Here is a 15374-nt window from a genome sequence, read left to right as displayed (position 1 = left end):
TACAATCAACCACAATAGTCATTCAATTTTAAAATAATTCTTCATTATGTATTTCATTTGGCTTGTGACCTAGGAGTGTGCTCCTCCTTAAGATATCAGGTTCGATTCTCATCGGTGTCAATTTATGTGGGCTAATTTAGTTTATTCGAAAAAAAAATTATCGAAAATTTTAAAATAATTCTTCATTATGTATATTCATTTATTTTACAACATTTCTTTTTCTTCTTGTTTGTCTCTCCACAAAACGCAGCCGTTGCAGTATGTTCTTAACCCCTTAAACCCCAAAACACAAAAATCGTTTCTTCCATGGTTCTTCTTGCATAGTAGAAATCAAAACAATGAAATCCTTAAGAATCTTCAAAAACACTCTCTATTCAACTTCTTCACCCAAAATCACCACCACCACCACCACCACCACAATCTTCCGCGCTTTCTTCTCCGCCGAACCCCTCACACCGGAACCCGATCCTCAACCCGAACATTCAGACGCAACCTTCGATAGTTCTCACTACGAACTCCCAATTCTCAACAACAACGATGAAAAGCCGAAGGTGACGTGGAATAAGAAATACCGAGACCGGACGGATAAACTGGTGTTCGGCGATGAGCCGAAGGGGAGAGTGAAGTTTAAGGAGGAAGAGGAAGAGAGGAAAACTAAGGCGCTTGAGAAGGCTTTGTTGGAAGCTGCGTTGAGTAAACCCGAGGAGGAGGAGGAGGAGGAAGATGAAGATGTTGGTGTTGTGAAAGAGGAGGATCAGAAGTCTTTGTCTGTTGGGATTATTGGTGCTCCTAATGCTGGCAAATCTTCTCTCACTAATTATATGGTGAGGTTTTTTATTTCTTTCTTTCATTTCAATCATGATGTTATGTTGTAGCCGAGATGAGGATGTTGCGTTGAATGTTAAAACTAGATATGATAAGATTAGAAATGACAACGTTAGAGAGAGAGTTGGGGTAAGATGGTGGAAACTGGACTTAGGTGGTTTGGACATGTAGAGTGAAGCACGGATACGGACACCGAACATGACACGAACACTGACACGTGCTAATAATTTGAGAAAATCATATAATTCAGGGTAATTATATGTGTCGTGTCCGTGCTTTATAGTAGTAGAGAGAAGACTTGTAGATTCTACAGTAAGGTGAGTAGAACAAATGAAGGATAGTTAGATCACTGAAGAGGGAGGAAGACTAGAAAAACAATAAGAGAAACTATTAAAAAAAGATTTAATGATTATTATTGAGTTGGATCGGAGTATGGTTTATGATAGAACATTATGGCGTATTTTGATCCATGTAGTCGGCCCCACTTAGTGGGATAAGGCTTGATTGTTGTTGTTGTTGTTGTCGTCAACCCTCTAGTTACTAGGAAGGGGTTTGGTAATCTTGAGTTTGTCCAGGATGTAAGTAGATTCTGGCCACAAGTTGTTCTACCCATTTTAAGTTTTAACCTATGAAGTACTAGCATTGACACAAACATGAGCGCAGAACACGATATTGACATAGGGCTTGTTTGTACCGACTTATTTGAACTTTTCTACTAGCATATGTTGAAAATAACTTATAACATTGTTCATAAGCTGTTTTCAGCTTATTTTCATAAAGTTTTCCTTGATAGCTTATGAAAACACTTTACTTTATTTTATCTTGTGCTATAGAAGTAGCTTATATATATAAGCGTTTATCATCATTATAAGTGTTTGTGCTATAAGCTATAAATAAGCTGTTTATCCAAACACGACCATAAACATGGTGATACCGATAATAATTTGAGTAAATGAAATAATTGAACACAACTGTTTCGGTCTTTGTGCTAAACATAGGTTTTAAATCCCCCACCAAATTTTTGGAGTGGATTTTAGATTGATTGTAAGAGTTTTTTTTTTCTCAAATGAAATATGCCCGCCTTACTAAGAACTTAGTTAGTAGAAACTAATCTTTTTGATTTCATAGTAATATGTGCATTTTCTGAAGTGCCCTATAAGAATGGGTTCCGTGAGAATAACATCATTAGTGAAAGTAGTTAAATTTGTTTATATTTGAGATAACTGAATATGAGTAACTTTTTGTTTATATTCGAGGCTAGAGGTAATAATTATTTAGGGGGAGTGCCTTGGGTAACTAGTTTAAGTAAGGGCTTCTGTATAAGGTATTTCTATAATCAAAGAGTGAACTTGTTTAAACCGTTTTCATTTAGAAGCTAGAATTGGGATTTCAATTGAAATAAGTTTAAACCAACTTGTGGACATGTATAAGCTATTTTATTATCTCTCCCAGGGACATATACACAAGTGTTTGTGTTAAAGCTGTGAATTTACTCTTCCAAACACAGTTACACACCTAAAGGGGGTTTAAATAGGCAAGCTATTCAGATGCACATTTTTATGTTACTTTTATAAGTCTATACGTCATCAAACAAGTACAAATAAGTTGTTTTATGTGTTCCCTTTGTAAGTCTCTCCTTATATGCAATAGTTTAAGATGAAGTTGAGTTGCAGGAACTGAGTTCAATTTTTGTGGGTAGCAATTATCGCAAGATTATTGCATTTTTTGCTTTTCTTACAAATGCTTATTGAACAGCTGATCCAAATTTGTTTATCCTAAATCCTATTTATTATTTGAGAAATTTCATGCTAGTTTTACTATCGAGTAGCAGACACCTTTGGGATTAGGTGTGTCTTCGTGTCCGACAACTTAGACAAGTGACTCAGTAAAAAACTTTTTTCTTTGCTTCAACACACCTGAGATACTCCTTGGACACATATCAGACACATACGGAGGTTAAAGATTTGTCTAGAAGGGATTTGGAAAACATGAGATTCCTCCCTCAATAATGGAAAGGATTCGGAAAACAAATAATTGGTTTGGTTTATCTATCATTTTGAATAGTCCACACCTTCTTAGATCTAAACTGTTGGTATAGAGGTGAAAAGGGTGATAGGCTTGGTCATTCGTGACTGTTGAGATTTGCAGTGGACTATCATTGGCTTGGAGGTGTGTCATTGCTGTGACTTACAGTTTCTTTAATAGGGAGCATTTGGGAGGTTTTAGTTAGAGAAATTGGTTCTTTCTCAGAAAGGGAGCTATCTATTAGTTTGATTTTATTTCCATCTTGTAAGGAGCTTGTTCCACTCAATATTATCATGTTATATTTATGTTATTTTCTGTTTCTGCTCCACTCACGATCTTGATAACCTCATCGTGTTCTCTGGTTGTAACTTTGTGAGGAACATTTCCATTTATATTATTATTAGTTTAAATTTCAATCAGCATTTGGTTCATAAGCATTTCCAAATATGATTTTTTATTTCTGATTTATCATCATAGGTTGGAACAAAGGTGGCGGCTGTTTCACGCAAGACAAACACCACAACTCATGAAGTTGTGGGCGTGTTGACTAAAGGAGACACCCAAATTGTGAGTAACTTGGCTGTATATTTTATTTTGTCGTGTGTAAAAGGGAATGCTGAGGTTACAATAGAGGCTTATGCTATTATGCTTTAGAAAGTAGTAGATGCAATAAATTGGTATTCTTTCAATGCAGAGTATAAGAGTTTTGTATCTTAGTCAGAATACGGGCATACATCTGTTTGATTGCATGGATTTCATTGAATGTATGATATACTCGAACTATATCAATTATGTTTGACTGGTAAAGTATTCAATAGTATCAGTGAAGGTCATGAACCGTCGACATATGCATGATTGATTCCAATGAAACATGGTTTTTTTGTGCTTTTGCATAGATTTCATAATGTAAAGTGAAAAAAAGATCATATAGCAAATGTGAAAGTATATTTGTGCTTTAGAACTGGTAGGGTCACTTTAAAACAAATTTAACGCTAGTTATATATCATTATTGTATACATCATTTTGCCAATTGCAAAATACAATTACAATTTTCCTAGAAGCAAGTAAATAAATCAATTAAAAAAAGCTCATTTTGTTTTTATATGCTTAATTTGGATTTGAATGAGTCAAATTATTGGGAAGAAAAGGTGTTTCAAGAAGTTCCAGCTTATAATAAATGAAGCCACTGCTGCTTTTTTCTTGAATAATTATATAGCTTATGAATGAAGAGATCATGTAAACCTTTATGCTAGGCATCCTGTTAAAATCCGGTATTGCTGCCCTCATAGTAGTTAATAGCGGCGCTATAGCGGCCAATAGCGGCCGCGCGGTGCGGTGCGGTCCAAGACCGCTATGCAATAAGCCATGGCGTAGCGTTATGAGATAGCGGCGCAATAGCGGCCGCAACACTGCATAGCGGTTTTGCACTCTTGCACCGCTATTTCATTTTACGTGAAAATACAAGATTCTCCTTGGTTTTAAATAAAAAAGGGTATTTTTGTCATTTTCGTCAAACCCTAATTAATAACTTCAGTTTCTCTCTTCCTTCTTTCATTCTTTACGGCGCCTTTCAGATCTGTACGCATCTGCTCTCTCAAAAAACTTCCTCTCTTCATTAAATCTTCTCTCAAAAGCATCAGATCTGTACCCTAAAAAGCATCCTATGTTTTGTTCATCCTCTATTCTGCTCTCTGTTTCCTTATTTTTGTTGTTTTTGTGGACAACATAGTCATGGCAGCTTCCGCTTCTGGAGTTCAATCAAACTCTGTGTCTGTTGACTCATGTGCTCAAAGACATAAGTGGACCGGTGATAATATCGACATTGTTTGGCAATTTAATCACTGGAAGGATCCCAGCTTCTGGTGTTCAATCAATCCTAAATACTTTTATAGCAAACCAGAAATTGAGACAGATCCCAAATTGCTGAGAGGTTTGCATAAATGCATTGAGACACTTTGTGAATGTAATGAAGTGGCAGACTTGGTTACAACTCAGAAGTTACAAGTGATATATGTTTGTTTATAATTTATAGTATTATTTATTTTTTTTTGAGAGAAGTTTATAGTATTATTTATATAATTTGTCCAAAAAGTTATATGAAATAGCGGTCATAGCGCTAGGCGCTATCCCGCTATAGCATTTTTGGGGTCGGCCGCTACGCGCCGCTATCCGCTATTAACTACTATGGCTGCCCTACCAAATCAATATCCCTGCTTCATTTTTTTCTCAACATGCCCTGCTCCCGTGTAGTTCTTGCCTTTTGTCATCTGTGTTTGGTTTGTTGACTATATTAGTATATTTATTAAAACCTTTGGAGATTCACTACTTTAGCCATGATCTTACTGTTTCATTATGTTGTTTTATGATGGGTTTTTAATTTGACAATGCGGTTTACATGGTCACATATTTGCACTCATATTTTTTCTCTATGCAGTGTTTTTTTGATACGCCAGGGCTTGTGCTAAATTGTAGTGGATTCCCTTATAAGGATGCCAAGGCTCGTGTTGAAAGTGCTTGGAGTTCAGTCAATCTCTATGAAGTGCTCATAGTCATTTTTGATGTCCATAGACATATTACTAGGTAAAGTGTTTTGTTTAATCTGAGGAAATACTCTGACGGTGGATTCTAGGGTGAGGTGTACCACTATACCATTGGATTAAATAAGACCATATGATCTCCTTATTCGTGACCACACTGGATCTAATATCTCTTACCCGTTCTTTCTCTCGCCTACCAGATCTCATTTCGCTGCACACTGAATTGAAAAAATGGAAAGAAAATACAAACTAAAATAAAATTAAAACAAGTTTAGGGAAGTCTTAAGAAATAAAAATAATGAGGAATGAAAAGAGGGATTTTGACAGTAACTCTGACGATGAATTCAACTAGGAATTTGATTTCAAATGAGTATTTATATGAATTAAGAATAACAAATGAATTCAGTTGTAGGAATTAGGCTTTTCTTTGGGTTTAGTTTTTGGGTATTAGTCTCATATGCGTTGTTGTTTATCCGCGCGACGTTGATATCTTCTACCCATACACTACCAGAGCATTATTCATTCGAGAGAAAATGAAAGGTATGATTTAGATCTGAAGGCAAAATGATTGGAACTTGTGGGGTTTATTTTGTGAACTGAGGAGTAAATATTCGTATGTGGTTGTAGAACAATCGGAGCCCGGAGCCGTTGTTCTGGCACGTCGTTGTGCTGCGGCGAAATGAGATGTGTTAGGCGGAGAGAAAGAACTGGTTGCAGAGAAGATATTAGATCTGGTATGCTCACAAATAAGGAGATCATATAGTCTTATTTAATCCAACGGTCAAATATAGTGTGGTACACCGGTGAGGGATTTAATTGAGCCCCAACCTTAGAATCCACCTACTCTGACAGTTGTGTTTGAACTTTTTTTATTTTTATTAATATTTTAAATTTTTCCCCGAAAATTCCAAATACGAAACTCGTCTTAAAATTGTTTTGCCTGAATCCGGTAAAAAGCCTATAAAAGTGACTGCATTGTTGCTAAATTGGCTTCATTTGCCACTTAAAATGGTTATCAAGAGATTTGTTATTAGAACTTTGCCAACTTTTCTCTATTATTTATCCAAGCAAAGATGGCTATAGACGTGTTGCACGGATTAACTTATGACAATAGATAAGATACTTGAATCTACAGAAAGTTTGATTTGAATGCTGAGTATGGATTTTCTTGCTTCTTTGTTAGTCTTTGCCTCATCTTAGTCAGTCATTGATTTATTAAATCTTGTTGTCTGCTTAACTTATAGTTGGGCATGGATTTTCTTGCTTCTTCGTTCCTTCATACAATAATCCCTAGTGTTATCTATTAGGGTGTCGATGGGTCATTGGTACCCAAGCAGTATGAAGCACTAACACTCATAGGTTTAGGTGTGTCCACATGTTCGACATGTTGCAGACACTGGTTCCTGTTTGATTCTTATACAACACGTGTTAGTATGTCAAAAACCTCAGACAAGTGTTATACATTCTTCCATTCTTTTAATTTTATACATTTATTGTTCTTTTCATTATGAGTGATCCCATTCCGTTTTTTAACATTCCATCAATATAGGCCTGATTCAAGAGTTGTAAAACTGATCAAGCGAATGGGAGAACGGTCCATTCCAAATCAAAAGCGAGTTTTGTGTATGAATAAGATTGATTTAGTAGAGAAAAAGAAAGACTTAACAAAGGTTGCTGAAGAATTCGAAGATCTTCCTGGATTTGAAAGGTAAGGTCTTTTTACTGTTGTATGAAGATTAAGGGAAACACTGGTCTGCAGTGTGAGTTTGATTTTAATATTTTTGTAGATTGACTCTACTTCTTAAACTTGCTTCTATTGCCTATTTTATTATTTAGGCGTTTCATGATATCTGGAATGAAGGGGGCTGGCGTAAAAGATTTGACTCAGTTCTTGATGGAGCAGGCATGTGTCTTTCTATTTCTTTTATACATTAGTTGTACACATATTATAGTTATTGGTAACTTCAAGGAAACAGCAATGTTCTTTTTCTGGGTGTGGCAAGACTGTCCCACCTTTAAATATAGAATCACAGTTCTTTTTTTCTTCTACCATGCATATGAATCTGTTTTTCTTACAATAAGACATTTTTATTTTTTTATAGTTTTGTCCTGTTATCCAAGACTTAACATGGGATTTTAATTGTTTGTTATGCAATAGGCAGTAGAACGTCCCTGGGAAGAAGATCCATTTACCATGACCGAGGAAGTTATGAAAATGATATCATTAGAAGTTGTGCGTGAAAGGTTGTTGGACCATGTACATCAGGTAATTGTTGAATTCACCTGTTCTTCTAATTGATAGCTAGAATTTGTGCCAAGTATGCTGTAGGATTAGATAATAGTGTTTATTGGCTAACAATTTTCTCAATTCAGGAAATTCCATACGATATTGAACATAGGTTGATTGACTGGAAAGAGTTGCGAGATGGTTCTCTTAGGATTGAACAGCACTTTCTCACTAACAAATTAGGCCAACTCAAAATTCTTGTGGGGAAGCGTGGCTCAAAAATTGGGTAACTTCTTTCTTCTGACTCAAATTTTAGTTCGTTGTTCTCTCAATTTCACCTGTTTTAGATATGACATTATTGGAGTGTAGTGATTTGTGTTTAGACATAAAATATGGGAAAACCGTAGATATCTCCATCTGTTTCTGTTGTGTGTTTGGTTGTGCCCATTTTCCATAGGTCAAAACTTTGAGTATGAAGATTAGACAGGTTCATCTTGTCTCTTCTTTGAACTCAGATGGAATTGATGACCTTTTGGTCGATTAATTAAGTTTCTATAGGGCTTTTTCGCTCTCGTTTTTTTATCCATCTTAGGATAGAACCTCTTATTTACTTCAGTTTCTTGTTTGTGTCTACCTTCCCCTCTCATCCCCTATTCATGTTTGTTTAACAGGAGAATAGGAATAGAAGCTAATGAAGAGCTAAGGACCATTTTCAAAAAGCAAGTGCATCTAGTTCTTCAGGTTAAGCTCAAATGATTAACGAGGCGAATATCTTTGGCTTTCAGAAGATACCTTTTTTGCCACACACCATGTTATGCAGCATGTAAAATGCCAAAGGGGTGTGTGAATTACACTGACCTTTGAAGTCATCGAAGCTTCCAAAACCTTGCCTGAGAACAGGGTCATCATAGATAAAATAAGTGCTATGGAAGAAACAGGTTGAGTTCGTTGGTGATCTCACGCCGGCAATTTGTTATGCCTTTTACTATTTGATTGCTGGAGTCTAGGAACTCAATTTTCTTCAAGTTTATGGTTGTTTATGAAAATTGAAAGGAAATTTCAATAATTTTTTGTTTATTTAAATTTATTTTGACTTAATAGATGTTTTATAAAAAGCACAACTAGGGCATTTGGTTGTATGAAAATGGTGAGATACGAGTTTGGTTATTGTACAATGTTATTTTCTGTATAGAAATTTTGATGATAAAATTTTGGTTGTCTATTCCCTTTGCGTTTTTTATATGTCAACGATAATCGATGTTGGAATAAATTCGTTTTGAAAGAAGCTATTTGTGTTTAATCATGATGATATTTTTAAAAACCACTGAATGATTAATTGAAAAAGTAAAACAATTTCAATTTTCTCCATCAATTCTCCTTCTAGCATGTTTGGATGTCCTATGCCAAAATGGTTGTGATTTTGAAGTTAAACTAACTCATTTGGATGTCCTAAGCCAAAATGGTTGTGATTTTGAAAAAGTTAAACTAACTCATCTAAATTGACATGGAACCTCAGGCCTCAAGAAAGCAAACTTCAAGGCTCCAACACCACCAATATCAACCTAAGTGAGTTCATGACTTTGCTTATCGTGCGGTGTGAGTGTGAATGTTTTTTCAAAGAGTTATTATAATCATTTCAACTTATTTTTCACTGTCACACTATTCACTAGGCCAAATTTAACCACAATAATTTGGATGGGTTTTCTAAGTGGTCATCAAACACTTTAACCACAATAATTTTTTTTGAAGGGAAACCACAATAATTTTATCACCACAATAATTTTATCGGAATTTTATCTTCGAATCAGATGTTTTTTTTTGAGGTAGATTCTTTTTTATTGAATAAATAAATAAATAAGCAAATAAGAGATAAAAAAAAAAAAAATTGTGAAGACATTTTTACCCCTTAAATAAAATAATAAATAATTTTACATGTAAAATGAAATATTGTGTCACTTTTCTGTCCAAAATTTTCACTCATGCTCACAAACATTTTTTCTCATCACAATAACCAGTCAACGTTTCTTATAATCACTTCCTTAAGGAAAAAATTCTTATAATCACTATCACTAAACACAAACAATTACTACCAAAACGATAACAACATTGCTAATATACCTCTCTTACAAGTCTATTAATTCAATTTAGGTACTACAGAACCAGAAGAAGAAGAAACATTAACAAGATTATAACAATTCCTAGCCAAATTCACACACTCAACCCAATGCAAAACCTCAACATTCGGATCCCTCTCACTAACAACATCCGTAACAGTTATCTGCACCCCTCCTTTATACTCCGTAACCCTCCCTCTAACCCTAGCAACATTCCCAACTTTCACCACTTCCGCTGACCTCGCAGCAGCATCAGCAAGAAGACAAAGATCCTGCGGACTACGCCGACGAGCTAAATGAGGTGAAGTCATGTGATTGAGCCACAGAATGCAAGGGATGCAACCGGTTCCGTCGTCGATGGCGAAACGGAGGAATTTGAAGGGTTTGTGGTCGCGGAGGGTTATGGTTCCTACGGTTTCGGCGCGTGTTATGGGGAGGGATTTGCGGGTGAAGGAGTGGTTTGGGGAGATTGGTGGGGTTAGGGTTAGGAGATCGAATGCGAGAAGTTTGATATGTGTGTTGTGTAGTGAGATTGGGATTGGGTTTTTGTTTTGATTCATTTTGGGGCTTTGGATTTGCTCTGTTTTTTCCTGTGTTTTGAAGGATGAGGTTGATTTTGATGTAGCATTTCTCATTGTTCAATGTTCAAATAGTTTTTGTGTGATAGTGACAGTGGCTTACAAATTATGACTATTTTTCTAATTTTGACTTTAGTCAAACGGCTAACTTAGGGGGGTGTATTGGATTAGGATTTTAAAAGACTATTTTAATAAAAAAAAAGTCTTTAAGATTTTAAAAGACTGTGTGAGATTGTATTGATTCTGTGAGATTTTAAAAGACTTTTTATGTAAAAGACTTTATACACTCAAGGTTTTAATGGATTTATCACACTGACTTTTAAGGATTTCAAAGGATTTTATGGGATTTTAAAATTTTAAAGGATTCAATGAATTTTAGGGGAAAAAAGAACAAACTTACAAGTGTGAATGATAAAAATAATGAACAAATAAATTCTAGCGTTTGAATAAAGAAAAATAAAACCAATAAAAAATTCTTTTACTATTAATTTTAAAATTTTAAGGATTTTATGGATTTTATAAGATTTTAAGGGACTAAAAAACACTCTTAACACATTATTCTCCATACACATTTTTTATTTGTTAAAAATGTTATTCCCACAAAATTCAATTGTACATATTTAAAATTATGACAACCCTTACAAATCTTTCAAAAAAAAAATATTGTGTCAGCCCTCATTTTGTGTTTGAAATTAGAGAAGTCGTTTGAGTTTTTCTAAGAGAGGTGAGAGAGATAGAAGAGAGGAGAGAGGGGGAGAGAGAGAGAGAGAGAGAGAGAGAGAGAGAGAGAGAGAGAATGGAGAGATAGAGAGAAGAAGAGAGAAAGGAGAGAGGGGGGAGGGGAGAGAGAGAGAAGGGAGAAGAAAGAGATAGTAACTTTTAAATGAAAAACAATCCCAAGAAATCTCATCTTTTCTTGAAAGACTTTTTCTTGTTAAAATTACACTACAAAATCCCACAAAATCCATCAAAATCCAATTTATTAAACAATCCTTCGAAATTTGAATGATTTTGAATACCATGAGACTTTTTTTAAGTGATGAAAAGTCTTGATTGAATACCTCAAGACTTTTTTAAAATGACAAAGAGTCTTGATTGAATACCACAAGACTTTTTTTAAGTTGCAAAAAGTCTTGATTGAATACCACAAGACTTTTTCATAATTAAAAAGTCTTTTAAAATCCCATAGAATCCTAATCCAATACATCCCCCTTAAATACTATTTCTTCTAACGCTTATTAGATGATCTGTTTGAAAATTTGCATTTTTGACTTGACATATTTGACCATATTTTTTTATTAATATTCAAAGATAAATACTCTCTTCGGTCCTATTTACAAGAGAAAATTGACTTTTTAGATACATTGAATAATTTATGTATCTAGTCAAGAATCTAAACCAAATACATAAATTATTTAATGTGTCTAAAAAATTAATTGTCTCTTGTAAATAGGACCGGAGGGAGTAACATATAAGATGTTGTTGGATTCGTCTCGATTATTAGATGCGTAGAGTTAGGGCAGCTCATGAACCGACCGAAGGAGGGGTTGACTCTGCAACAGGGCTTTGAGGAATGGGAGCGGCTTTGGAATCAGCTTAAGTAGAAGTGGGTCACCCCATATAAGTAATATGGGCAAGTACGCGAGATGTAACCAATATCTTATATTAAATTTTCATAATTTTTTCAAATAGATAATTAAAGTATTAAAGATAAAAAAAAAATATGCATTGGTATGTGTGTCTGAGTCAACTAGGTCATCTAATATAAGACGGAGGGAGTAGTATAAAAAAACTCATAGTATATGACTATGTTGGATAAATAATTGATAAGTAAGTTTATAACAGATAATTGATAAAAAAATAATTTAAAAGTCAAACCAGTCTAACGAAATATTCATTGAAAAAATTGAAGTCTATCAAAATTTCCATGGAAAGAAATTAAATATGAGACTTTGAAAGAAACACACTCTAATATCTTAAACTAACACCATCATACTAATACAAAGATAAGTATAGAAAACAAAGTTAATTGATAGACAACTAAAGTAAATAATTTGAATACATCAATTAAGATGGAAGCATAAATTTAGGATCTTGCTGACAAGTGCCTTTAGGGCACTATTTAAGGATTCTAAATTAGAAATACGTAATTGGTAAGTTTTATGTAGAAAAAAATTACTTTTTCAAGTTTCAATGTGTTAAATACATCAATCTCAATACAAATTTTTTTCTTTAAGCTTCTTAACAAGTGTTTTTTTTTTTTTGGTTACAATGCTAAAGAAAACAGAAAAGAAAAGAAAAAAAAACAGGGAAAGATCCCCAGAAGGGATATTAACTTCTTAAGAACATGGTTCCTAAAGCATCTGTCGACAACAACAGACGAAGGCCATCAGGGGGCTGCAGATGAACTAAGAGAGTGTCTTCCGAAGAGGCTCCTAGCTTTGCAAGAAAATCTGCACACTGATTTCCTTCGCGGAGGGTGTGATGCAATGAAACATTTGTCTGGGACAGTAACAATTTAATCTCAAGAATAAGAACCGCATAAACATGATAAATGGCCGACGCTTCCTTGATTGTGTTGATGGCAAGAAGGGAGTCCGAGTAACATTTCAAATCCGAAATCCCCATGTCTTTTGCTATAGTCAAACCTTGATAAATTGCAGATAATTCGGCTTGCAGGATGTCTGATGAGCTGGGAAGATAGCCTGAGAAACCTGTAATATAATAACCACCATTGTTGCGAATCAATCCACCAAAACCAGCTCTTGGAGGAGTACCAATGCAGCTCCCGTCGACATTTAGGATGTTACCTTCAAAATTGTTGTTATTCCAGCGAATGTACCTCTCCGAATGCACAGCCGAGGTAGGAGGGAAAGACAACTTGATAGATTCTGTGGAATTCCAGATGTTTGCTGCCACTCTATGGATTGTCATCTGTTCATTGTTGATGCTCATCGCGTTTCTGCACCTCCAGACCCACCACAGACCTGAAGCAAAGGTCGCGGCTTGAGGACCTTTATTTCCCTCCTTGAGCCAGTCCGTAACTGAGTCTGTGCTGTAGAAATCTGTTCCGATAAAACCGATATGCTGCCAAATGTTTCTGGAGAAGTTGCAGTCACGCATACAGTGGAAGAAAGTTTCATCTTGCAAACCGCATCTAGTACAGATTGGAGAAGGGGAAATGTTGCGGTGATTCAGTACCGTTAGAGTAGGGAAGTGCTTTTTTTTTTTGGTACATCTTAACAAGTGCTTTAAAGGTATTTGTTAGCATTTTCCTAAATTTAATGCATTAAAAATAAAACGGAATTGATTCAAATGCGATGTTTGCATTTCTTAGGTGATTTAAGTCACTTTCAAATGTATAATATTTATTTTTAAAATTTGAAAAACTGGTAAATTAATTATTTTTGCTTTTACAATTAATAAATGGTTGAAGTGAAAAATTATATGAGTCATTCTAGTCACTAAATTATCCTCCATCAAAAGGTAGAGGGTAAATGCATTATATAAAAAAGAAATAATTATATAAAACCAATACAATTAAACGACTTTTAATTCTCATTGATAATATAATTTGCATATATAATTTAACTTTGCATTTAAAATTGAGCAATCATAAGCACAGCATATACGCAATTGATGTTCTACGGATGGACTTTTCTTTTCTCAATTAGAGCAACTTTTGTGCATGATGCACTATGCCCAAATTAGAAAAAAGCAATAATTTATACTATATATAAAGAAAAGGCTTAATTGCATGTTTGGTCTCTTATGTTTATTTTAGTTTTCAAGTTGGTCCCTTACGTTTTAAAAGTTTCAAGTTGGTCCAAAACGTTGCTCATGTTGGAATAAGTAAGTCCCTTATGTTTATTTTAGTTTTCAAGTTGGTCCCTTATGTTTATTTTAGTTTTCAAGTTGGTCCCTTATGTTTGGACCGACTTGAAAACTAAAATAAACATAAGGGACTAACTTGAAACTTTTAAAACGTAAGGGACCAACTTGAAAACTTTTAAAACGTAAGGGACCAACTTGAAACTTTCAAAACGTAAGGGACCAACTTGAAAACTAAAATAAACATAAGGGACCAAACATGCAATTAAGCTTAAAGAAAACTATCATTTTTAATACTTTTGGATTGACTTTTTTCTTTTTAAAAATACCATCAATTTTCAATACTAATAACACATGTAACAAATAGATAAGAATAAATTCAAATATTAAAACAAATGAAACAAACATGATTTTTGTTGTGTAACAATATATATTAAAACAAACAATATATATTAAAACAAAACACACACGTTACTACATATTGATCAAATTAGTTTTTTATTGTATCTGAAGTCTTCTCTCCCGCTATAGAGTAAGAGCCTAAAAAGACATTGAAAGATCAACAAGGCAACACATAGTTTAGGTAGTCTTTATCCATCTCTCTTTATGTTTTAGAACCACTGTCATTTATCTAATGTTATCTTGGTTTGTGTTTATTGTTTATTCTTGAGGTTTGTAACATAATTATTTAACTATTAAGTTTCTGCATCATAGTATATATTTTTTGGTTACATCATAGTATCTATACTATATATAAAGAAAACAACTCATTTCAACTCTTTTGGGCTGACATTTTCTCTTTCCAAAATTGCCCTTATAATTTTCAATCCAAATAATACATGTAACGAATAGATAAGAATACATTTAAATATTAAAAACATTGTAATAAACACGATATGAATATATATATATATATATATATATATGTCTGATTTTTTTTCCTTTATCATTTAAAAAGTGTAAAAAACTAAATAAGTATATTTATACTTACTTTTTTTATTATCCCAATTATACCCTTAAACAATTTTTTTTTATAATAAAGATTGTTGTTGGTGTCAATAAAAAAAGAATTTAGATTATATTTTTTTGTTATATTGTTAGTGTGATTAAAATAAGATAATCATGATTAGTTTGTTTTGTTATAACTTGAAAGCAGCAAATATTTATATTTTTAGTCTTAATCAAAATCAAAATTTCATAAAAAATACCATTCCTAATTTCAAACTTTAACATAATA

At 33.9% G+C, this 15374-nt stretch overlaps 2 protein-coding genes across 2 annotated transcripts; one reads left to right on the top strand and one right to left on the bottom strand.

Moving 5' to 3' along the window:
* The first annotated feature begins 227 nt into the window (after positions 1-227).
* On the top strand, positions 228-8836 carry LOC146953390 (GTP-binding family protein). The gene is made up of 8 exons (XM_085709471.1): positions 228-824; positions 3328-3417; positions 5285-5430; positions 6937-7095; positions 7224-7294; positions 7550-7653; positions 7761-7900; positions 8286-8836. The coding sequence occupies exons 1-8, from the start codon at positions 339-341 to the stop codon at positions 8368-8370; spliced, it is 1281 nt and encodes a 426-aa protein (XP_085565597.1). The 5' UTR covers positions 228-338; the 3' UTR covers positions 8371-8836.
* An 861-nt stretch (positions 8837-9697) lies between these two features.
* Positions 9698-10398, bottom strand: STN1 (Nucleic acid-binding, OB-fold-like protein). The gene has a single exon (XM_085709462.1). It carries the CDS (start codon positions 10361-10363, stop codon positions 9749-9751), a length of 615 nt encoding a protein of 204 aa, XP_085565588.1. The 5' UTR covers positions 10364-10398; the 3' UTR covers positions 9698-9748.
* Between the last annotated feature and the right edge of the window lie 4976 nt (positions 10399-15374).

Source organism: Medicago sativa, chromosome 1 (assembly GCF_051527215.1).
Source record: "Medicago sativa cultivar Bolivia chromosome 1, Bolivia_mono, whole genome shotgun sequence".
Lineage (NCBI taxonomy): Eukaryota > Viridiplantae > Streptophyta > Magnoliopsida > Fabales > Fabaceae > Medicago > Medicago sativa.
This window is presented reverse-complemented; position numbering and strand designations above follow the sequence as displayed.

Excerpts from the sequence above, each read along its gene's own strand:
- LOC146953390 (XM_085709471.1), top strand. The coding sequence starts at position 339 with ATGAAATCCTTAAGAATCTTCAAAAACACTCTCTATTCAACTTCTTCA. Across the intron at positions 825-3,327 it reads CTTCTCTCACTAATTATATG|GTTGGAACAAAGGTGGCGGC; the intron begins GTGAGGTTTTTT and ends TTATCATCATAG. Across the intron at positions 3,418-5,284 it reads CTAAAGGAGACACCCAAATT|TGTTTTTTTGATACGCCAGG; the intron begins GTGAGTAACTTG and ends TTCTCTATGCAG.
- STN1 (XM_085709462.1), bottom strand. The coding sequence starts at position 10,363 with ATGAGAAATGCTACATCAAAATCAACCTCATCCTTCAAAACACAGGAA.